Source organism: Chlorocebus sabaeus, chromosome 20 (genome assembly GCF_047675955.1).
Source record: "Chlorocebus sabaeus isolate Y175 chromosome 20, mChlSab1.0.hap1, whole genome shotgun sequence".
Classification (NCBI taxonomy): Eukaryota; Metazoa; Chordata; class Mammalia; order Primates; family Cercopithecidae; genus Chlorocebus; species Chlorocebus sabaeus.
The window spans coordinates 2,219,116-2,242,339 of NC_132923.1; the positions used below are offsets into that span (position 1 = coordinate 2,219,116).

The following is a 23,224-nucleotide window of genomic DNA, read 5'->3' on the forward strand; positions in this document are numbered from 1 at the left end:
ACTGTGTAAGCTCTGAGTCACATACTGTCTGTCTTGGTACCATCCTTCTGGTAGTCCCAAGTAGGGGAGGACTTAGGATGCCTGTAGCTGGGAGGGATAGGGAAAGAATTGGCTTCCACAAGGCCTTTGGCCATCTCTGAGAGTCCCCAGGTAGGAGAGTGGAGCTAAGAACCCTTTCGAGGATGGCCAGTGCCTTAGTTTGCAAAGTGTTTTAAATTCCTTTTTTTTTCTTTTTTTTTGAGATGAAGTCTTACTTTGTTGCCCAGGCTGGAGTGCAGTGGCACGATCTTGGCTCACTGCAACCTCCGACTCCCAGGTCCAAGCAATTCTCTCACCTCAGCCTCCGGAGTAGCTGGGATTACAGGCGCCTGCCACCACGCTCAGTTAATTTTTGTATTTTTAGTAGAGACGGGGTTTCACCTGTTGGCCAAGCTGATCTCAAACTCCTGACCTCAGGTGATTCACCTGCCTCAGCCTCCCAAAGTGCTGGGATTACAGAGTGAGCCACTGAGCCCAGCCTGAATTCCTTATTGTACTGGAGACTCAACAACAGCTATGTGAAATAGGCAGCAGTGTACCCTTTTTACAGGTAAAGAAACTGAAACCCAAGTTAAATAAGTTGTACAGACTCTTAGAGGTGGGAGCATTTAAAGGTCCTCTAGTCTTCTCCCTTCGTTTTCCTAGGTGTGGAAACTGAGGCTCAGTGAAGTAATGTGATTTGACTGAGGTGCTAGACCCATCAGAGGCAGAACCCAGGCATCCTCCCTTGTGCGTGTGCTTTTTACAGCCCTGTGTCACCTTGCTCCAAGGCAAGCCCCAGGTCTTGGACCCAAGAATTCTGGTCTCTAAGGGAGTCAGTCACCTGCTTACACCCCAGACGCCATCACCCCACCCCAGGGCTCTGACATCACCTTCCCTGACCAATGAACGAAGTCCAAGCAATGGGTGAGGATGTGAATGTCAGCTACCTCCCCCACCCTAGGCCCTGTGGTTGCAAAGATGCTCTAACAGGAAGTGGGTTAAGGAGCTGCACTGCTTCCTGCCCCCTAAAGCTGAGTGGGGCGAGGAGGGCGAGTGCCAGGCTGGGCCACGAGACACAGGACACTGTTTCTTGCCAGGGTCCTGGTAGCTTCCTCTTCAACAGCCACTTCCGTGTGGCCGGGGCCCCAGGGGCAGGAGCTGCTGCCCGTTGCCCAGGCCACCCTCCACCCCCTAGTTGGGAGCCCTGCCTCCCTGGGGCCGGGCCAAGCCCAGCAGCTGGCTGGGATCCCATGGGGGACTGGTAGGGCACAGGTCTTGGGGGACAGAGGTGACCGGGCCAGTGCCCTGGGGCTCTGGCCATGAAGTCTCGGCAGAAAGGAAAGAAGAAAGGCAGCTCGAAGGAGCGGGTTTTTGGGTGCGACTTGCAGGAGCACCTGCAGCACTCAGGCCAGGAGGGTAAGGAGGCCGGCTCAGCTTCTGCGGGGTGGGTGGGGAGGCACTGGGTGTCTGCAGCCCGATGCAGCCTGAAGGGCAGAAGCAGTTTCCGGTTCTCCTGGGGAAGGGGCAGTGGCCTGGGGTCACCATTCAAGAGACCTGTAAGTGGGCAAGACAGGAAATGTGTCTCAGTGAAGAAGGCAGGGCGGCTCCCTTGTGTAACTTTCTGGGGATGGGGTGGCTGAGGGGATAAGAATTTGAGCACCCAGGGAGCAGTGAGGTGGAGGATGGAGAGACTGGAAACCGAGGAGGAGTGGATGAAACAATAGGCAGGTGCCTGGGAACAGGAGAGGGAGGGTGAGGTGAGAGGGTCAGGAGAGGAGTGACTGAAGGGCAAATGATTATCCTTAGGTCTGAATGAAAGGAGACAGGAGAATGGCCCCAGAAGGGTCTCAAGATGGCCCTTGAGGCCGGTGGTTTCCTGGCTGGAGAACACCCAAGGACAAGGTCATGGGCTCTGTTCCCACCGCAGCCTTGCTGGGCTGCAGGGGAGGATGTGGGGCTGGAAATAGCCTCTGCCTCCAGTCTCTGTGATTCTCTTGTTCTCCCTATGCAAAAGAGAAACAGGTTCAAAGTGGGGGGCAAGGGGAGAAGCTGCTGAAATGGAGAAGAATGAAAGAGAGGGCGTGAGGCCTGGCTTGAAGCTGGAGGTGGAGGGTGCAAAGGAGGGTGGGTGTGGAGCTGTCCGTGGAGCTCACCCATCTCCCTCCTTGGGTTAGCTTAGAGTGGGCTTTGAAGCCAGAAGGAACAGGGACAATATCAAGTTCACCACGGGGTCTGGCATGGAGCAGTCACTCAAAATCATTTCTTGATTCAATTTGAAATTGAACCCAGGTATCCTCGCTGCCCAGCCCAGCTTGTTTTTGGCACTTCAAGCTCCTCCTAGAGAAGGGCATAATTCTTTCCCCACTCCACCCCATCCCACCCCACCCCAATCTGTCATTTCCTCTTTGTCCCCTCCTCTGCTCTGGGCTGTGGTGCTTGCAGCGGAGGGAGGGTGATGGTGGTTCCCAGATCATTTCCTGCTCTTAGCCCCACCCCTGCGTCCCCAGACACCTCCTTCCCCTTTTCTCCTCCCTCAAGACGACCCCTATCCCCACTGCCCTTGGTTAAGGGAAAGCCCACACCCCAAGGAAGAGTGTTAAACAGCTGAAGCGAGCTTATTTGGCCTTCCTCTTCTCACTGGGCAGAGTGAAGGTGGCACAGCTATCAGTGCAGGACTTACTCCTTTCTAAGGGACTCCTCTCAAGAGCTGTGATTCTTAGCCAAGGACCACGAGATTTAATTGGGGATGATGTTCTCCTCCCTGCTCAATGCAAACCCTCAGTTCAGCCTTTCCTGGTACTGCCCTTTCCTGTGGCCCACCAACCAACCCTATCTTGAAACACTGAACCCATAGCCAGCCCAGACCCTGCTCCAAAACCCTCCTGGCCTCTCCCTGCATTCCTAGCAGGGAAGGGGCATGCTCTCTAGAGGGGACAGACATCTGACTGCTGAGTCCTGATCCTAGGTGAATCCCAGAGCAGGAGACCAGAACCTCACCTGAACCCAAGGGTGGGTTTATCTTGGGCACCAGAGTAGCAGTGGTGGCCCCTTCTATCCCCCAGGTCTTCCCGGTACAGAGAGGTGGAAAGTGGAAGGAAGGACAGAGAGAGGCTGGTGTGGTTCCTCTCTTTAACCTAACATCCACAAAAAAATGAAAGCAGACAGATCTGTGTTTTTGGTTAATTTATCCTCCCTGATCATGTTGGTCTCCCCCATCCTTACAACCTTGCTCCATCTCAGCCCTCTCTCCAGCTCTTTGCCCCGACATGGGTCTCTTCCTTCCCTAAGCCCTATATGTACTCAGTTCTTTCTTTTCCTAATCTTTGATAGATTGTTCAGTTTTTTTTTTTGTTTTTTTTGTTTGTTTGTTTGTTTGTGTTTTTTTTGAGACGGAGTCTTGCTCTGTCCCAGGCTGGAGTGCAGTGGCATGATCTCGGCTCACTGCACCTTCCGCCTCCCAGTGCCAAGTAATTCTCCTGCCTCAGCCTCCAGAGTAGCTGGGATTACAGGCGGGTGCCACCACTCCTGGCTATTTTTGTATTTTTAGTAGAGAAAGGGTTTCACCATGTTGACCAGGCTGGTCTCGAACTCCTGACCTCATTATCCACCTGCCTTGGCCTCCCAAAGTGCTGGGATTACAGGAGTGAGCCACTGTGCCCAGCTGATTGTTCAGGTTTCTAATTCTCCAGGTCCCTAAGCTTTGGGCCCTCCTCCCTTACCCTACTCTCATTTCCTCGATGTCTCCATCCGTTTGACATCATCCCTCCAATCCTGTCTGTAGCTTTTATCTCTGACCTCAGCTCTCTGATCTTTATCTCCCTAACTCCCCCATCTCTGTGACCCTGTTGTCTCTTCCCCATCTCCTTGACCCAGTTCTTCTATGGCTGTGACTCCTTAGGTTTTTGAGTGTCCTCTTTAAAGGACTCTGGAGGTTCAAAATCAGCAGAGAAGGATAGGATGGAGAAGACCTGGTTTGGATGCTGCTCATGTGACAAAAACTTGGTGGTTTAGGTGACAGCAGACTATTTATGAGTCAAAAGAGTTGGTTTAGCATTAGGCACCCAAGAGTACAGGAGCAGTTCAAACAAGGAGGGGCCTGCCCTATCTCTGCATTCAATGCTGGGAACCTGAGGTCAGTGGGATCCTAGAAAATGGGAGCAGGTACTGAAAGGATGGATGGTGAACTGTAGGGCTGAGACTAAGACAAGGCAAGAGACGTGACTAGGGTGCAAAATTTAAGGAAGCACTCACTTTCAGTGTCGTACAATTGCCCTAGGTGCCTTTTTTTTTTTTTTTTTTTTTTTTAGATGCAGTCTTGCTCTGTTGCCCAAGCTGGAGTGCAGCACCACCATCTCAGCTCACTGCAACCTTGACCTCCCGGGTTCAAGCAATTCTCCCTGCCTCAGCCTCATGAGTAGCTGGGACTACAGGCACGCACCACCATGCCTGGCTAATTTTTGTACTTTTTAGTAGATACGGGGTTTTGCCATGTTGGTCAGGCTGGTCTTGAACTCCTGAGCTCAGGTGATCCACCTGCCTCAGCCTCCCAAAGTGCTGGGATTACAGGCATGAGCCACCACGCCAGGCCGCTAGGTGCCTCATTCTCAAGGAGGTGCTCAAGACTGTGCATGGGCATGGTTGGCATCTGCATGGCCCTGAGAATAACTGCTTCCTTAAATTTTGCACACTAGATGCTTCCCTAATCCCACCCAACTCCTGGCTGTTGTGTGCAGGAGGATGAAGGGTCTGGAAGCCAGGTTGCATGAGAGTTGAAAGATTGTGGTTGGCTGGGCGCGGTGGCTCACACCTGTAATCCCAGCACTTTGGGAGGCCAAGGCAGGTGGATCACTTGAGGTCAGGAGTTTGAGGCCAGCCTGGCCAACATGGTGAGACTCTGTCTTTAGTGAAAATACAAAAATTAGCTGGGCATGGTGGTGTGTGCCTGTAGTCCCAGCTACTCGGGAGGCTGAGGCTGCAGTGAGCCAAGATTGCACCACTGCATTCCAGCCTGGGCAACAAAGTGAGACTCTGTCTCAAATAAATAAATAAATAAATAAATAAATAAATAATAAAAAGGGCTGGGCGCAGTGGCTCACTCCTGTAATCCCAACACTTTGGGAAGCCGAGGTGGGCAGATTACCTGAGGTTGGGAGTTTGAGACCAGCCTGACCAACATGGAGAAACTCTGTCTCTGCTAGAAATATAAAAATTAGCCAGGCAGAGTGGTGAGCACCTGTAATCCCAGCTACTTGGGAGGCTGAGGCAGGAGAATCTCTTGAACCTGGGAGGCGGAGGTTGCAGTGAACTGAGATTGCACCATTGCACTCCAGCCTGGGCAACAAGAGTGAAACTGTCTCAAAAAAAAAAAAAAAAAAAAAAAAAAAGAAAGAAAGAAAAAAGAAAAAGGAAAGATTGGGGTTGATGAATTTACTGATTATTTTCATTCCATATTTCTGTCATACTTTATTAAACAAAGAGCTTGGGATGACTTTCAAAACCCAAAACTTTACAAAAAATTAGAATAAATGGTTGAAGGAATTGGGTTAAAGGAAAAACAAGAAGACAAAGATCAGCACCCAGAAATGCATATTATGTGGTTCTATAAGGTTCTTAGAGGTGGGCTCTGAGCTTCCTAGTGGTTAAAGAGGTAAACATAGACCAGGCCTGGTGGCTCATGCCTGTAATCCCTGTGCTTTGGGAGGCTGAGGCGGGTGGATCACTTGTGGTCAGGAGTTTGAGACCAGCCTGGCCAACATGCTGTGACCCCATCCCTACTAAAAAACACAAAAATTAGCAGGGCATGGTGGCACACGCCTGTAGTCCTGGCTACTCAGGAGACTGAGGCACCAGAATTGCTTGAACGCGCCCCAACTCAACATAAATAAATAAACGAACAATCAAGTGCAAGACTCATGGGCCCATAAGAAAAAAAAATTAGATGGTTTAGGAGAAACACAGCTTTTTCCCTTTCCTTTCCTTTCCTTTCCTTTCCCTTTCCCTTTCCTTTTCCCTTTCCCTTTCCCTTTTCCTTTCTCTTCCTTCCCTCCCTTCCTTCCTTCCTCTCTCTCATTTCTCTTTTATTTCCCTCACTCCCTTTCCTCCCTTCCCTTTCCTTTCTTTTCTTTTCTTTTTTCTCTTTTCTTTTCTTTTCCCCTTCCCCCTTCCCTTCCCTTCCCTTCCCCTCCCCCCTTCCTTCTTGTCTTACTCTGTTGACCAGGCTGGTGTACAATAGTGCCATCATCACTCACTGCCATCTCAAACTCCTGGGCTCAAGCAATCCTCCTGCTTTAGCCTCCTGAGTAGCTGGGACTACAGGTGTTAGCCACCCTGCTCATTTTTTATTTTTTGTAGAGAGGTCTTGCTATGTTACCCAAGCTGGTCTTGAACTCCTGGCCTCAAGTGATCCACCTGCCTTGGCCTCCCAAACTGTTGGGATTACAGACATGAGCTGCCATGCCAAACATAGCTTTTTCTGACACTGATATGTGAGATGCATTTCTCTGATGAGTCCTAGTTAATAGGACCCAATGTTTTTTCATTGGCAACATTCTCCATTAATTCTCCAAGGGATGTTATTGATTCTCATAATTGATGAATTCACTGAGTCATTTAACAAACATTTATTTAGCAACTGCTCTGTTTCAACATTGTGCTAGATGTTAGGAGAATGTTATTATATGTCAGGAGGTATAAATATAAAATAAACTAATTGTAACAAACCGCAAGAAGTGGTATAATACAAACATGAACAGCTGGGTGTGGTGGCTCATACCTGTAATCCCAGCACTTTGGGAGGCCGAGGCAGGCAGATCACCTGAGGTCGGGGGTTTGAGACAGGAGAAACCCCGTCTCTACTAAAAATACAAAATTAGCCAGGCATGGTGGCGCATGCCTGTAATCCCAGCTACTAGGGAGGCTGAGGCAGGAGAATCGCTTGAACTTCGGAGGCAAAGGTTGCGGTGAGCCGAGATTGCACCATTGTACTCCCGCCTGGGCAACAAGAGTGAAACTCCGTCTCAAAAAAAAAAAAAAAAAAAAAAGGCGTGAACAAAGACTGTGGTGAGTTATAATATAGATATAAGAAAAAGAAAAAGGTTTAGAATTGGAGGTTATGTTTACGATGTGCTTTTTTGTTTTTTGTTTTTTTTGGTTTTTTTTTTGAGACAGAGTCTCACTCTGTCACCCAGGCTGGAGTGCAGTGGTATAATCTCAGCTCACTGCAACCACTACCTCCCAGGTTCAAGCAATTCTCCTGCCTCAGCCACCCAAGTAGCTGGGACTACAGATGCATGCTACCACACCAGGCTAATTTTTGTATTTTTATTACAGATGGGGTTTTGCCATGTTGGCCAGGCTGGTCTCAAACTTTAGACCTCAAGTGATCTGCCCACCTTGGTCTACCAAAGTGCTGGGATTACAGGTGTGAGCCACCGCACCTGGCCCAAGATGAGTTTTAAGGAATGCATAGAAGTTCACCAGGCAGAGTCATAGGGAGGGCAATTCCAGGCAAAGGAAAAATATGAGTAATGGTACCAAGGCTTGTTAATGGACTAGCAAAGGGCTGCATCATAGGATTTGTGAAGGAATTGTCTAGAGCTGTGACTGAAATGGTGTCTGGACCCGATTTGTGAAGGGTCTTATATACCAGGCTGAGGAGTTTATATTTTATTTTGTATCTGTAAGGTAAGCAATGGGGATTAATGTGGGGCAGAGTAGGGTGTATGCTAGGCAAAGGATCTAAAGTGGGAAAGTGCTTTGGAAAGATAACTACATGGCCTTGTGGAGATGGGTTTCAACACATGGTTTTTTTTTGTTGTTGTTGTTGTTGTTTTTAAAGACTGAGTCTTGCTTTGTCACTAAAGCTGGAGTACAGTAGCACAATCTCGGCTCATTGCAACCTCCATCTCCTGGGTTCAAGCAATTCTCCTGCCTCAGCCTCCCAAGTAGCTGGAATTACAGGCGTGCGCTGCCACACCCAGCTAATTTTTGTATTTTTAGTAGAGACGGGGTTTTACCATATTGGCCAGGCTGGTCTCAAACTTCTGACCTCATGTGATCCACCCACTTTGGCCTCCCAAAGTGCTGGGATTATAGGTGTGAACCACCGTGCCTGACCTGGTTTTTGAGGATCTATCATGTATGAGACACCATGTCAGATAATATAAGGAATAACAAGATGGATCACACTTAGATTTTGTCCTTAAGAAGCTTACAGTCTAGTAACAGGAGGGGGCCTGGGGTTGGGAAAGAGTACAGGTTTTCGCACCCTTGATTAGAGTCCTGCCTCTAGCAAGTGATTCTCTTGCCTTAGCACTCTGTGCTTCTTTGATCCTCAGTTTTCTTATCTGTAAAATGGGGACTAGAACATCTAATTTTTAAAGTTTTTTTTTTCAGATATTCTTGTATTTTATTGTCAAAGGTCTGTCATCCAGAATATCTAATTTTTAAGATAAAATGATAGAACATATATAAAGCAGGTCAGGCGCAGTGGCTCACACCTGTAATCCCAGCACTTTGGGAGGCTGAGGTGGGCGAAATATGAGGTCAGACCATCCTGGCCAACATGGTGAAACCCCGTCTCTACTAAAAATATAAAAAAATTACCTGGACATAGTGGTGGGTGCCTATAATTCCAGCTACTCAAGAGGCTGAGGCAGGAGAATCGCTTGAACTTGGGAGGCGGAGGTTGCAGTAAGCAAAGATCATGCCCCTGCACTCCAGCCTGGGCAACAGAGTGAGACTCCGTCTCAAAAAAAAAAAAAAAAAGTCCTTGACTCTGACTCGGCCTCCCCCCTACCAATCAGATTATTACCTCTTTAAAAATAACTAGTAATTACAGACAAGTTTCTTTCTTTTCTTTTCTTTCTTTCCTTTTTTTTTTTTTTTTGAGACGGAGTTTCGCTCTTGTTGCCCAGATTGAGTGCAGTGGCGTGATCTCGGCTCACTGAAACCTCCACCTCTCAGTTCAAGTGATTCTCCTGCCTCAGTTCCCAAGTAGCTGGGATTACAGGCATGTGCCACCATGCCCAGGTAGTTTTTGTGTTTTTCTTAGAGATGGGGTTTCACTATGTTGGTCAGGCTGGTCTCAAACTCCTGACCTCAGGTGATCCACCCACCTCAGCCTCCCAAAGTGTTGGAATTACAGGCGTGAGCCACCACGCATGGCCCAAGAAAGACGAACTTCTCTCTTTCTTTCTCTCTTTCTTTCTTTCTTTGCTTTTTCTTTTTCTTTCTTTCTTTTTTTTTTTTTTTGAGACACGACTCACTCTGTCACCCAGCAGGCCAGAGTGTGGCTTCCTGCAGCCCTTGCCTCCTGGGCTCAGGTGATCCTCCCATGTCAGCCTCCTGAGTAGCTGGAACTACAGGCGTGCACCACCATACCCCATTCATGTTTGTATTTTTTGTAAAGACAGAGTTTCCGCATGTTACTCAGGCTGGTCTTGAACTCCTGGGCTCAAGCAATTCACCCGCCCTGGCATCTCAAAGTGCTGGGCTTACAGGCGTGAGCCACTGAGCCCAGCCTGACAAATTTCACTTTAACAAAGGCAGAACTTTCTAACAAAGGGCTGACTGGGTAGTTTGGAGAGGCAGTGACCTCCCAGGACCTTTAGGACCCACTAAGCAGAGATACTGTAGAGGGGTTGGCAGGTTGAAGCTGATGACCTGTAAGAATCTTTCTGATGAGTTTCTATTCCATGAGTTTTGCCCATGGTCTCACCAAATTCCCTTCTCTGAGAAATTCCATTTCTCAGACCCAGTGCAGTCTCTGACCACCCAGATTTTTTGATTTCTGTGTCTCTGCCCCGTCTGTGTCCCCAGTGCCCCAGGTGCTAAAGAGCTGTGCAGAATTTGTCGAGGAGTATGGAGTGGTGGATGGCATCTACCGCCTCTCAGGGGTCTCCTCCAACATCCAGAAGCTTCGGTGAGTCAAACAGAGTGGGAGGGCTCTGTGACCAGGAGGCCAGGGAGCCAGAAGGTCATAGTAAGAGTTGCTGAGGACAGCAGAGACGGGGAGTGAGAGGCAGTGGGGAGAAGGAAACACAGATGCTAGGTAAGGTCCCAGGGAGGTCTCTAACAACTCCTCGGGAAAGGTGAAGACAATGGTCCCTCCCCCAACTTAGCACACACACACATATACAAACTCCACTCTCATATACACCATTCCCACACACACACCCGGCTTAAACAAACAAACAAACAAAAAAAAACAACTTAGGTTGGGCGCAGTGGCTCATGCCTATAATCTCAGCACTCTGGGAGGCTGAGGTGTGTGGATCACCTGAGGTGAGGAGTTCAAGACCAGCCTGGCCAACATGGCAAAACTCTGTCTCTACTAAAAATACAAAAATTAGCTGGGTGTGTTGGCACACACCTGTAATTCCAGCTACTTGGGAGGCTGAGGCAGGAGAATTGCTCCAACCCAGGAGGCAGAGGTTGCAGTGAGTCAAGATTGCGCCACTGCACTCCAGCCTGGGTGACAGAGTGAGACTCTGTTTCACAACAAAACCCAAAAACCTTAGATACAATTTACATATCACAAAATTCACCATTTAAAAATGTATAATTCAGTTGTTTTTAGTGTATTCACATACTAGTCACATAGTATATTTACTTTAGATAGTGATGAAGTACAATAATCATCACAATCTAATTCCAGGACATTTCTTACTTTTTTTTTTTGAGATAGAGTCTCACTCTGTTGCCTAGGCTGGAGTGCAGTGGCACAATCTTGGCTCATTGCAACCTCTGCCTGCTGGGTTCAAGTGATTCTCCTGCCTTAGCCTCCTGAGTAGCTGGGACTACACCACCATGGGTGCACACCACCATGCCTGGCTAATTTTTGTATTTTTAGTAGAAATGGGGTTTCACTATGTTGGCCAGGCTGGTCTTAATTTTTTTTTTTTTTGCAATTTTTTTTTAAGACAGAGTCTTCCTCTGTTGCCCAGGCTGGAGTGTAGTGTCATGATCTTGGCTCACTGCGGCCTCTGCCTCTGGGGTTCAAATGATTCTCCTGCCTCAGCCTCCCGAGTAACTGGGACTACAGGCATACGCCACCACACCCAGCTAATTTTTGTATCTTTAGTAGAGACGGGGTTTCACTCTGTTAGCCAGGCTGCTCTTGAACTCCTGACCTCAAGTGATCTGCCTGCCTTAGCCTCCCAAAGTGCTAGGATTACAGGCATGAGCCACCACGCCCTGCCTGTGTATTTTTTTTGTGTGTGTGATGGAGTCTTGCGCTGCTGCCCAGGCTGTAGTGCAGTGGTGAGACTCTGGCTTACTGCAGCCTCCTCCTGGGTTTAAGGGATTCTCCTGCCTCAGCCTCCTGAGTAGCTGGGATTACAGGCACATGTCACCACACCTGGTTAATTTTTTTTTTTTTTTTGAGATGGAGTTTCACTCTTGTTGCCCAGGCTGGAGTGCAATGGCGCAATTTTGGCTCACCACAACCTCCACCTTGCGGGTTCAAGCGATTCTCCTGCCTCAGGCTCCTGAATAGCTGGGATTACAGGCAAGTGCCACCATGCCTGGCTAATTTTGCATTTTTAGTAGAGACGGGTTTTCTCTATGTTGGTCAGGATGGTCTTGAACTCTCGACCTCAGGTGATCCCCCTGGCGCGGCCTCCCAAAGTGTTGGGATTACAGGCATGAGCCACCGCACCTGGCCTACCTTTTTTAAATTATAGCCATCCCTGTAAATGTAAACTGATATTTCAATGTGATTTATATTTGAGTTACTTTTGTTATTTTTCTTTTCTTTTGCTGAGACTGGGTCTCACTCTGTCACCCAAGCTAGAGTGCAGTGGCATGGTCATGGCTCACTGCAACCTCTACCTCCTAGGCTCAAGCGATCCTCCTACCTCAGCCTTCTGAGTAGTTGGGATTACAGGCATGAGCCACCTCCCTGGCCTATATTTGCATTTCTGTAATAGGTACTGATGTTGAACATCTTTTCCTGTGCTTATTGTCTACTTGCATATCTTCTTTGGAGCAGTAGCAGTGTTTTTTTCAAATCTTTTGCCCATTTTTCCCCCTTTCCTATGGTGCCAACTTTGCCTGTTTAAAAATTTGGCTTATTTGTTTAGCCTGGCATGGTGGTGGCGGTGCCTGTAGTTCCAGCTACTCAGGTGGCTGAGGCAGGAAAATCGCTTGAACCTGGGAGGCGGAGGCTGCAGTGAGCCGAGATCGTGACACTGCACTCCAGTCTGGATGACAGAGTAAGACTCTGTCTCAAAAAAAAAAAAAAAAAAAAATTAGTTTGTTCGTCTTTCTAATCATTGAATTATGAGAGTTCTTTATATGTTACAAATACTAGACCCTCAATCAGATATGTTGTTTGCAAATATTACTCCCATTTTGTGGGTTGTCTTCACTTTTTTAATAGTTACTTTTGACTACAAATGTTTTTAATTTTGATGTTGAATGTATCCATTTTTTTTGTTTGCTTGTGCTTTTAGTGTCATATCTAAGAAACTGTTGCCTAATCCTAGGACATAAAGATTTACACTTAAGTTTCTTTCTAAGAGTTAAACCCACCCATTTTTACACATACCCAGTGGCACAGATTTAGGACCATACCCTATTGACTCTTACATACCCTTGTATTGTTACACATATCTACAGCTACATCCCTAACATATCCCTGTTCATGCATCGATCCACTTACCTGTACATGTACCCATCCTCACGATCACATCTACGTGTCAACATATGCAATACCTTATACTTACTGGCTTATATGTGGACGTGTCCCAACATTCTCCTTCCAAGTCCCATACATGTTGACCCATGACCATGCCGGGACCCATCTCTACAGGGACCCACCTCTCCCCACATCACCCCAACCCCTACCACTCCTGACCACACTGTGCCTCCCCAGGCAGGAATTTGAGTCAGAGCGGAAGCCAGACCTGCGTCGGGATGTTTACCTCCAGGACATTCACTGCGTCTCCTCCCTGTGCAAGGCCTATTTCAGAGAACTGCCAGATCCCCTACTCACTTACCGGCTGTATGACAAGTTTGCTGTGAGTTGAGAGGCAAGAGGGTGGAAGACATGGCTTAGGGGTGGACAGCCTGGTTTTGACATCCCAGGTGTGCTACATACCAACCAGAGTCCTAGTGATCCTGAATGAAAGAGACCACAGAAAAACTTACTGGGGAGAAGACCCCACCTCCCGAAATCTCCTAGCCCCTACTACCTTTGTCCTGCCCCATCCCTCTTCTCTTCACTCTCCCTCTGCTATGTCCTCCTTTCTTCTAAGGCCTGCAGATTGCACACAGCACAGTGGTGAGACTTGGGGAGGTAGAGGCCAGATTGTTGTAGCTGGAAGGGCCTTGGAAAGCACATAGACCAGAGCTTCCCTACACTTAAGAGAATGAGAATACTTTGTAGAAGTCAAATTTTTTCAAGGATGTCTCTCCATTCACTGTAATTGTGTGTTGAACATCTTTGATTTTTTTCTTTTTTCTTTCTTTTTTTTGTTTTGAGATGGAGTCTCACACTGTCACCCAGGCTGGAGTATAGTGGTGCAATCTTGGCTCACTGCAACCTTCGCCTCCCAGGTTCAAGTGATTCACCTGCCTCAGCCTCCCGAGTAGCTGTAGAGCCCGCCACGATGCCTGGCTAATTTTTTGTATTTTTGGTAGAGACAGGGTTTCACTATGTTGGCCAGGCTGGTCTTGAATCCCTGACCACAGGTGATTCACTCTCCTTGGCCTCCCAAAGTGCTGGGATTACGGGTGTGAGCCACTGCACCCAGCCTGTTTTTGTTTTTTGAGACAGGGTCTCCTGTCACCCAGGCTGGAGTGCAGTGGTGTGATCACAGCTCACTGCAGCCTCGATCTCCCAGGCTCAAGTGATCCTTCTACCTCAGCCTCCTGAGTAGATGGGACTATAGGCGTGTACCACCATGCCTGGCTGATTTTAAAAATTTTTAGTAGAGACAAGGTCTTGCTGTGTTGCCCAGACTTGTCTCAAGCTCCTGAGCTTAAGAAATCCTCCCCACTCAGCTCCCAAAGTGCTGGGGTTATAGGTGTGAGCCACTGTGCCCAGCCTGAACATCTTTTAAATGTGAAAACACATGAAAAATATGCTATTTTGAATTGAGTAACACTTTAAAAATAAGTTGCACTTTATTGAGCACAACAGCACTGAGAGACCCTAAATGCTAGCAGCACCCTGCTCAGTCCACACTAGCTAGGTTGGGGTGGGAGACAGCTTTCCTGGACACACTGAAACAACTCGGTGGTCCCTGGGGCATCCACAAGGTGGCACCACTGAAGTATTCCAGTACCAGAGCTCTACGGATGGAGGATGATAAGGCAGCGAGTTGCCAAGTTCACAAAAGCTATTAAGTGGCATAACCAAAATTCAGCTGCCATCTTTGTGGACCCCAAATTCTGAGCTCTCTCTACCATGTCAGTGCACTACAGATGATGTAGGACGGGGTAGCACAGAGTCCAGTGCTCATTGTTCCTGAGAACCTGGTTAGGAGCTCTGGGGAGTAAGCAGGGGCATTGCTGGATCACTGATTCCTGCTTATTGCACCCTTCTCAATCAGGAGGCTGTAGGAGTGCAATTGGAACCTGAGCGCTTGGTCAAGATCCTAGAGGTGCTTCGAGAACTCCCTGTCCCAAACTACAGGTATGTGGCGCTCCACATCTGCCCAGCAACCTGAGACAACTCATTCACTCTCTGCCTGGAGCCTTAACTGGCTCCTACTGACTCCCAGGTCCCAGCCCTAATGCCTGCCCTGTGCATTCCCTGTGTGATCCCTGCCCCCGCTTTCTGCAGGACCCTGGAGTTCCTCATGAGGCACTTGGTGCACATGGCCTCATTCAGTGCCCAGACCAACATGCATGCTCGCAACCTGGCCATAGTGTGGGCTCCCAACCTGCTGAGGTAGGTGCCTGTGTGAGCAGTGTATGGGGATCCTGTGAGGCACTGGCCTCTGGGAGGCTGCTCCCAGGATGAGGTGTGACTGTATGGGTACACTGGAGAAGGATGTGGGGCTCACGAAGCCCAGTGAGAAAAGGAGGTTCAAGATTATGTTGGGTCGGATGGGCCCCATCCATTTTAGTCCCTTCTCTGTGATCAAATAAAGTCCCTAAAAGGCAGGACTTTTGTGTTTTCCTACAGTGTGTCACTGAGCTCAGGGACTGGAACATAATAGTTCCATGTCAGTTTTTTTGTTTGTTTTTGAGACAGAGTCTTGCTCTGTCGCCCAGGCTGGAGAGCAGCAGCGTGATCTCAGCTCACTGCAAACTCTGCTTCCCAGGTTCAAGTGATTCTCGTGCCTCAGCCTCCTGAGTAGCTGGGATTATAGGCATAAGCCACCATGCCTGGCTAATTTTTGTATTTTTAGTAGAGAGACAGGGTTTCACTTGATCTTGAACTCCTGACCTCGAGTGATCCACCCACCTCCTCCCTGTGCAAGTGCTAGGATTACAGGTGTGAGCCACTGTGCCCGGTCTCAGGCCAAATGTTTGTTGAGCAAAACGTCTTGCAGTCTGTTGGCTGCACTCACTGTGCATATCACTTACTGTGGTCCAAGACAGATTATGAGAAGTCCTGTAATTCACCATAAAATTCATTATAAACTAGACACCCTTGTATGCAAAGGAAATAGAGATTAATCCTGAGGAGGGGTCCAAGAAGGCTTCCTTCCTGGAAGTCTTCAAGTGGCATTTGAGAATTGGAATAATGCATACAATTTAAGAGGTAGAGATGGAGTTAAGGTCATTCGAGAGAGACAGACAGAGAGAGAGAATAAAGTATTTTCAGGGAGAATCTGGATTGGGAAGTTTGGTGGGGCTGAGGGGGAGAATAACCCCACATCTTCACAGGTCTAAGGACATAGAGGCCTCAGGCTTCAATGGGACAGCGGCCTTCATGGAGGTGCGGGTGCAATCCATCGTCGTGGAGTTCATCCTCACACACGTGGACCAGCTCTTTGGGGGTGCTGCCCTCTCTGGTCAGTGTCTTTCCTGCCCTCCACATATGCCACTGTTTGGGGAGTCAAGTCAGTTATAGACAGCCTTGCAGATCACCTGGTTCAGTTGATTCTCATACAGGGATGTTGGTAGTGTTCACATGGAGAGAACCCTGGGGAGATAATGGTGCAGTCAGGACTTGAGAAGACCTCTTCTGCTGTCAGTCTAGGGCATAGCTTGACCTCTGAGTCACCATCCTGGCTCCCAAGGCTAGTGATCGCTCATACCCACCCCCAGCCCACCAGGCCAATGTCCTGGGATCTCCCGGCCCTCTTTGTGCATGAGGGTACTCTTTTGAGGTGATGGACATGGAGGTACTGTCTTTAGGGGCTTCTGAATATATCCCTAAGCTGGTCGTTGGTGAGGGGTGATGAAGGATTGGGTGCCTGAGGTCCCTCTCTTGGCTCTGTTCCTGGCTGGTCAATTCCTTTCCTTTTCCCAGGTGGTGAGGTGGAGAGTGGATGGCGATCACTTCCAGGGACCTGGGCATCAGGCAGCCCTGAGGACCTTATGCCCAGGCCCCTGCCTTATCACCTGCCTAGCATCCTGCAGGCTGGTGATGGACCCCCACAGATGCGGCCCTACCACACTATCATTGAGATTGCAGAGCACAAGTAAGGCCTCCTTCCTGGGCCTTCCTCCCCAGCACTGACCATCATGTTCCAACCTCCAATTATGCCCCTCCATTCTTTGTAGGAGGAAGGGGTCTCTGAAGGTCAGGAAGTGGAGGTCTATCTTCAATTTAGGTCGCTCTGGCCATGAGACTAAGCGTAAACTTCCACGAGGGGCTGAGGACAGGGGTAAGTCTGGGGAGATGGGGGGAGCTCTGCTGAGGGTGCACAAGGCCCTGGCTCTACCCACATCCCTGTCTTACAGAGGACAAATCCAACAAGGGGACACTGCGGCCAGCCAAAAGCATGGACTCACTGAGTGCTGCGGCTGGGGCCAGTGATGGTGAGTATAGGGGTGCATTTCTGTGTGTGTATGTGTGTGTGCTATGTGACCAGCATGGGCTTGTGTGTGCATGTGAACATGCAGCCAACTGTGTTCAATCATTTCGAAAAATATTTAATGAGTGCCTATTACATACCAGTCACATTGTAAACATAGGTGAATGCTACGTTTACAATGGTGAACTCATTGTCTAATCTATGGGTTTGTTGATGAGTGTTCATATGGGAAGGGACAGCATGGGTGTGTGGTGATGGTGGTGATGGTGGTGGTGGTGGTGACGATGGCCAGTGACTGTATCTGCAGGGAAAGAAGGGAGTTTCCTAGGTGTGTGAAGGTGAGGTGATCTTTGACCTACTGGCTGGGTGAAAAGTTTGCAGTAGTGATCAAAAGAAGCTGGGCCTGGTGCCTTCCAGGCTGTCCTTGCTCTCAGGCCTGAGAAAGCAGAGAGCATTCTCCAGAGCCTTCTTGAGATGTCTAGGCCCCTGGAGCTTAGGCCATTGCCTATCTGGCCCTCTTTTTCCTCCACAGAGCCAGAGGGGCTGGTGGGGCCCAGCAGCCCTCGGCCAAGCCCATTGCTGCCTGAGAGCTTGGAGAACGATTCCATAGAGGCAGCAGAGGGTGAACAAGAACCTGAGGCAGAAGCACTGGGTGGCACAAACTCTGAACCAGGCACACCACGAGCTGGGCGGTCAGCCATCCGGGCTGGGGGCAGCAGCCGTGCAGAGCGCTGCGCTGGTGTCCACATCTCAGACCCCTACAATGTCAACCTCCCACTACACATCACCTCTATCCTCAGTGTGCCCCCGAACATCATCTCTAACGTTTCCTTGGCCAGGCTCACCCGTGGCCTTGAATGCCCTGCTCTACAGCACCGGCCAAGCCCTGCCTCTGGCCCTGGCCCTGGTCCTGGCCTTGGCCCTGGCCCCCCAGGTGAGGACCCGATTGATTGATCAAGACTGGGAAAGAGGACTAGAACTCTAGGCTGAAGCTCTGATGCTGGAAGAGCCACCCTAGGAAGGGCAGAGGACTCAGCCCTTGGGCTCTGGGGTGGTTACCTTCAGCTGCCTCCCTAGATTCAGGACTGGGGAAATTCAGTAATATTATCAGGTTATGTGAAATCTATGGAGAGGAGATCTCTAGCAGCCTTCGGATCATTGATGTACCCAACAATAGGGGCTTGTGTGAGAAACATACAGCAGGGATTACTAAAGACAAATGTGGGAATATATAATAGATAGATGGGTAATAACAACAGTAACATCAATACTATCAGCTAACATTTATCAAGAGTTTATTAGGCTGGGCGCAGTGGCTCAAGCCTGCAACCCCAGCACTTTGGGAGGCCAAGGCGGGCAGATCACAAGGTCAGGAGATCGAGACTACCCTGGCTAACACAGTGAAACCCCATCTCTACTAAAAATACAAAAAAATTAGCCAGGTGTGGTGGCGGGCACCTGTAGTCCCAGCTACTCGGGAGGCTGAGGCAGAAGAATGGCGTGAACCCAGGAGGCAGAGCTTGCAGTGAGCGGAGATCCCACCACCGCACTCCAGCCTGGGTGACAGAGCAAGACTCTGTCTCAAAAACAAAAACAAAAACAAAAACAAAAACAAAAACAAAAAAAGTTTATTATGTACTGGCCGGGCATGGTGGCTCATGCCTGTAATCCCAGCAGTTTGCAAGGCCTAGGCGGGTGGATCACCTGAGGTCAGGAGTTCAAGATCAGCCTGCCCAACACGATGAAACCCCATTTCTACTAAAAATGCAAAATATTGGCTGGGTGTGGTGGCAGGTGCCTGTGGTCCTAGCTCCTTGGGAGGCTGAGGCAGGAGAATCGCTTGTACCCAGGAGGCAGAGGTTGCAGTGAGCTGAGATCGCACCACTGCACTCCAGCCTGGGCGACAAGAGCAAAACTCTGTCTCAAAGGAAAAAAAAAAGAGTTTATTAAGTACCAAGTGCTAGGCCGGGCACGGTGGCTCACGCCTGTAATCCCAGCACCTTGGGGGGCTGAGGCGGGTGGATCACTGGAGGTCAGGAGTTTGAGACCAGCCTGGCCAACATGGTGAAACCCCGTCTCTACTAAAAAAAATACAAAAAAAAATTAGCCGGGCATGTGTGGTAAGGCATGCCTGTAATTCCAGAGACTCAGGAGGCTGAGGCAGGAGAACTGCTTGAACCCAGGAGGTGGAGGTTGCAGTGAGCTGAGATTGTGCCACTGCACTGCAGCCTGGGAGACATAGTAAGACTCTGTCTTAAAAAAAAAAAAAGTTTCAAGTGCTATGATTTCAGGAATTAGCTTGTTTCATTTTCTCATAATCCGTATGTTTCTTGTGTGAGAGAGGATATTGTACAGGTATTGTTATCCTTATGTTACAGCAGTGGAAACTGAGACTTAGGTTAATCAATTTGCTATTTATTTAGGTAGAAGTAGCAGAGCTAGGATCTAATCCTTGCTCTGCCTCCAGTTCCCGAAGTGTCACGCATGAGAAGTCCTGAGGCAGGATAGGATAGTGGGTAAGAATATGGGCTATAGAGTTAAGCAGACTTGGGTTCAAATTTTGGCTGTAGTGCTTATTGGTTACATGACCTTAGACAAATTGCTTAATTTTTCTGAGCCTCAGTTTCCTCATATGTAAAATGAGGACAATACCACACATAATAGTTTTGAGGAAAAAATAAGACAATGCATTGTAAAATGTATAGCACAGTGCTTGGCACCTGGTAGGGTCTCAATTAAGGTAGCAAGCCAATAATCAAGGACATTGGTCTGAAAGGATCAGTCATTCAGAGTAGCAGTGCTGGGAGTGCTGGGCCCCTGCTATATCAATGCTAGGAGGACTCACATTTGGGTCAGGGCTTGACCTTTGTATTCCTGGGACTACTTCTCCCCCAACAGATGAAAAGTTGGAAGCAAGTCCAGCCTCAAGTCCCCTGGCAGACTCAGGCACAGACGACTTGGCTCCTGCCCTGGAGGATTCCCTGTCCCAGGAGGTGCAGGACTCCTTCTCCTTCCTAGAGGACTCAAGCAGCTCAGAACCTGAGTGGGTGGGGGCAGAGGATGGGGAGGTGGCCCAGGCAGAATCAGCAGGAGCAGCCTTCTCCCCTGGGGAGGACGACCCTGGGATGGGCTACCTGGAGGAGCTCCTGGGAGTTGGGCCTCAGGTAAGGAGAGTCGTGCTGGGTTTGGGGGTGGCATGGAGTCAAGGGTGGACAGGGCCTTCTGGTCCTGAGCCACCACGCTGTGCCTACAGGTGGAGGAGTTCTCTGTGGAGCCACCCCTGGATGACCTGTCTCTGGATGAGGCACAGTTTGTCTTGGCCCCCAGCTGCTGTTCCCTGGACTCCGCTGGCCCCAGGCCTGAAGTTGAGGAGGAAAATGGGGAGGAAGTTTTCCTGAGTGCCTATGATGACCTAAGTCCCCTTCTGGGACCTAAATCTCCAATCTGGGAGGGTGCAGGGAGTCTGGAGGGAGAGGCAGCAGGATGTGGAAGGCAGGCTCCGGGAGAGGCTGGGGAAGAGCAGGCATGCTGGGAAGTTGGGGAGGACAAGGAGGCTGAGCCTGGTGGCAGGCTAGACATCAGGGAAGAGGCAGAGGGAAATCCAGAAACCAAGGTGGAGGCTGGAAAGGCCAGTGAGGATACAGGGGAGGCTGGGGGAAGCCAAGAGACAAAAGTCAGATTGAGAGAAGGGAGTAGGGAAGAGACAGAGGCCAAAGAAGAGAAGTCCAAAGGTCAGAAGAAGGCTGACAGTATGGAGGCTAAAAGTGTGGAGGAACCAGAAGAGCAGTATATCGATGAGGAGAAGGAAACAGAAATTGAGAGAGAAGAGGCTGAACAAAGAAAGGAAGCCCAGGTAGAAGCTGAAAGGGACCTAGAGCAAGGGGCCCAGGAAGATCAAGTTGCTGAGGAGAAATGGGAAGTTGTACACAAACAAGAAGCCGAGGGAGTCAGAGAGGATGAAGACAAAGGACAGAGGGGGAAGGGGGAATATGAAGCAAGAAAAGACCAAGGAGATGGTGAAGACAGCAGAAGCCCAGAAGCAGCAACTGAAGGAGGAGCAGGGGAGGTCAGCAAGGAACGGGAGAGTGGGGATGGAGAGGCTGAGGGAGACCAGAGGGCTGGAGGGGACTATTTAGAAGAGGGTACCCTCTCTGAAGGCTCAGGTGTAGAGTCCCTGGAGGTTGACTGTGCCAAAGAGGACAATCCTCACTCTTCTGATATGGAAGAGGCAGCCCCACAGCCACCCCAGTCAGAGGAGAAGGAGTCTGAGGGGCAGCCCAGTTCAGATGGCTGTCTATGTCCCTGTTCCCTTGGCTTGGGTGGCGTGGGCATGCGTCTAGCTTCTACTCTGGTTCAAGTCCAACAGGTCCGCTCTGTGCCTGTGGTGCCCCCCAAGCCACAGTTTGCCAAGATGCCCAGTGCAATGTGTAGCAAGATTCATGTGGCACCTGCAAATCCAAGCCTGAGGCCTGGCCGGCTTGATGCGACTCCTGGAGAAAGGGCTTGGGGGCCCCGAGCTTCTCGATCCTCTTGGAGGAATGGGGGTAGTCTTTCTTTTGATGCTGCTGTGGCCCTAGCCCGGGACCGTCAAAGAACTGAGGCTCAGGGAGTTCGGCGAACCCAGACCTGTACTGAGGGTGGGGATTACTGCCTCATCCCCAGAAACTCCCCTTGTAGCATGATCTCTGCCCATTCTCCTCGGCCCCTTAGCTGCCTGGAGATCCCACCTGAAGGCGCAGAAGGGTCTGGATCCCGGAGTCGTCTTAGTCTGCCCCCCAGAGAACCCCAGGTTCCTGACACCCTGTTGTCCCCTCAGCGCCGATCGTATGCATTTGAAACACACGCTAACCCTGAGAAAGGTGAGGGACTGTGATTAGGACCACAGCCCTGGGCAAATGGGACCAGTAAGTTGTCTTCAATCTCCAGGGTTCCTGACTAGCTGTCTCTTCTGCAGCCTAAGCAGCTGTAGTGCCCAACTCTATAGGCTTTGGCCCTCCAGCTTCTCTGACTGTGGGAGGCACTGCCTTGTCTCAGACACAAAGCACTTATCTCTTAGGAGATTCCCAAGAAAGTCAACAAGATCTTGTTCCCAGGGAGTGGGTTACTGGCCAAAGGGAACATAAGGTAGGCAGAAAAGTCAAAAGAGTTTCTTAAAGTGAAGACTGGAGAAGTTCCTCTCTTCCTCTGAGCTATGAATCTCTCTTCATGAAAGCCAAAGGTAGAGATGGGGGACAGGGCCAGGTTAGGGCCTTCCATACACAAACACTTCTAGAGTTGCCCATTCCTGTTCTGCTCTTGGACCCTTAGATACCTCCTGTCCTTTTTAGATCCAGATTAAGAGAAATGTCCAGGAAGCTCTTTGAAACCCTCAGTATTTGTTGGAGGGACTGGACTCCTCTCCAGCTCCCCACCCTCTGCCTCCAGTCACCATGTACAAGAGAGGTCCTGTACAGATGTCTCTGGGCTCTCGTTTTTCCTTTAGAATAACTTCTTCCTATTTCAGGAAAGGGAAATGGTGTCACTCAGGCCCTGGGACTGCTTCTCCAGCCAGGTTGGGGCCATAGGTCCCACTCTAGTGAAGGTCAATGTCTCAGAATAAAAGCTGTATTTTTACACATAGTGTGGACTCTCATTACTCTTATTAAAGTCTTTGGTGATAGCTATTATATCTTCATATGTTTGGCAAAATATTCTTTTTCTTCTTGTCGTTTGGGTGCTCTTCCTCAGTTGTTGTCATGGAGACTAGTGGCTAGAAACTAGAGCTAGGTTCATGGTGGTCACGAAATAAGGAAGAGAAACTTGTATTTACATAATGCTCATTATGTGCCAGGAACTGGACTAAGTCATAAAATCTGTGTCCTTGATTTTATTTAATCCACATAATTCTGGAAGGTTGGTGCTAGTATCTCCAGTTTATAGATGAGGAAACTAAGGCTCAATTAAGTCAAAATGTTTGCCAAAGGTCTCAGAGTTAAGAAGTGGCAGAGATGGGTTTGAAACCTGGATGTGCCTCGTCCCCAAATCTGAATTCTTCCCATTATACCACACTACTCCAAATCCATTCAGGGTAGGTCTTGATTGAGAAGAACAGGAATCAAGATTCCTGTCACAGAAAGTGTGAGCCTTTAGAAAACTAGAAGCTTTGGGGTCTTTGGGTTGGTGACTGCCGACGCGAATAACAAGGAACATACCCAGTTCTATGCATGCCCTGATAGGTCGTAATCTCTAGCAGGTACGTAATCTTTCAAAAAGACGCCCTGAGC

At 49.3% G+C, this 23,224-nt stretch overlaps 1 protein-coding gene across 3 annotated transcripts; it reads left to right on the top strand.

The window, feature by feature from the left end:
• Nucleotides 1–1,014: 1,014 nt before the first annotated feature.
• Nucleotides 1,015–22,580, top strand: ARHGAP30 (Rho GTPase activating protein 30). 3 transcript variants are annotated; one of them, XM_073008211.1, is made up of 13 exons: nt 1,015–1,437; nt 9,841–9,943; nt 11,408–11,534; nt 12,903–13,043; nt 14,580–14,662; nt 14,813–14,920; nt 15,865–15,992; nt 16,454–16,625; nt 16,708–16,811; nt 16,888–16,965; nt 17,494–17,895; nt 19,860–20,125; nt 20,215–22,580. In XM_073008211.1, the coding sequence occupies exons 1-13, from the start codon at nt 1,341–1,343 to the stop codon at nt 21,832–21,834; spliced, it is 3,429 nt and encodes a 1,142-aa protein (XP_072864312.1). In that variant the 5' UTR covers nt 1,015–1,340; the 3' UTR covers nt 21,835–22,580. The 3 variants fall into 3 exon arrangements, with proteins under 3 accessions (XP_072864312.1, XP_007974639.3, XP_072864313.1); XM_007976448.3 differs by lacking the exon at nt 11,408–11,534 and having other exon boundaries at nt 1,017–1,437; nt 12,899–13,043; XM_073008212.1 differs by lacking the exons at nt 1,015–1,437; nt 11,408–11,534 and having other exon boundaries at nt 9,866–9,943.
• Nucleotides 22,581–23,224: the final 644 nt, after the last annotated feature.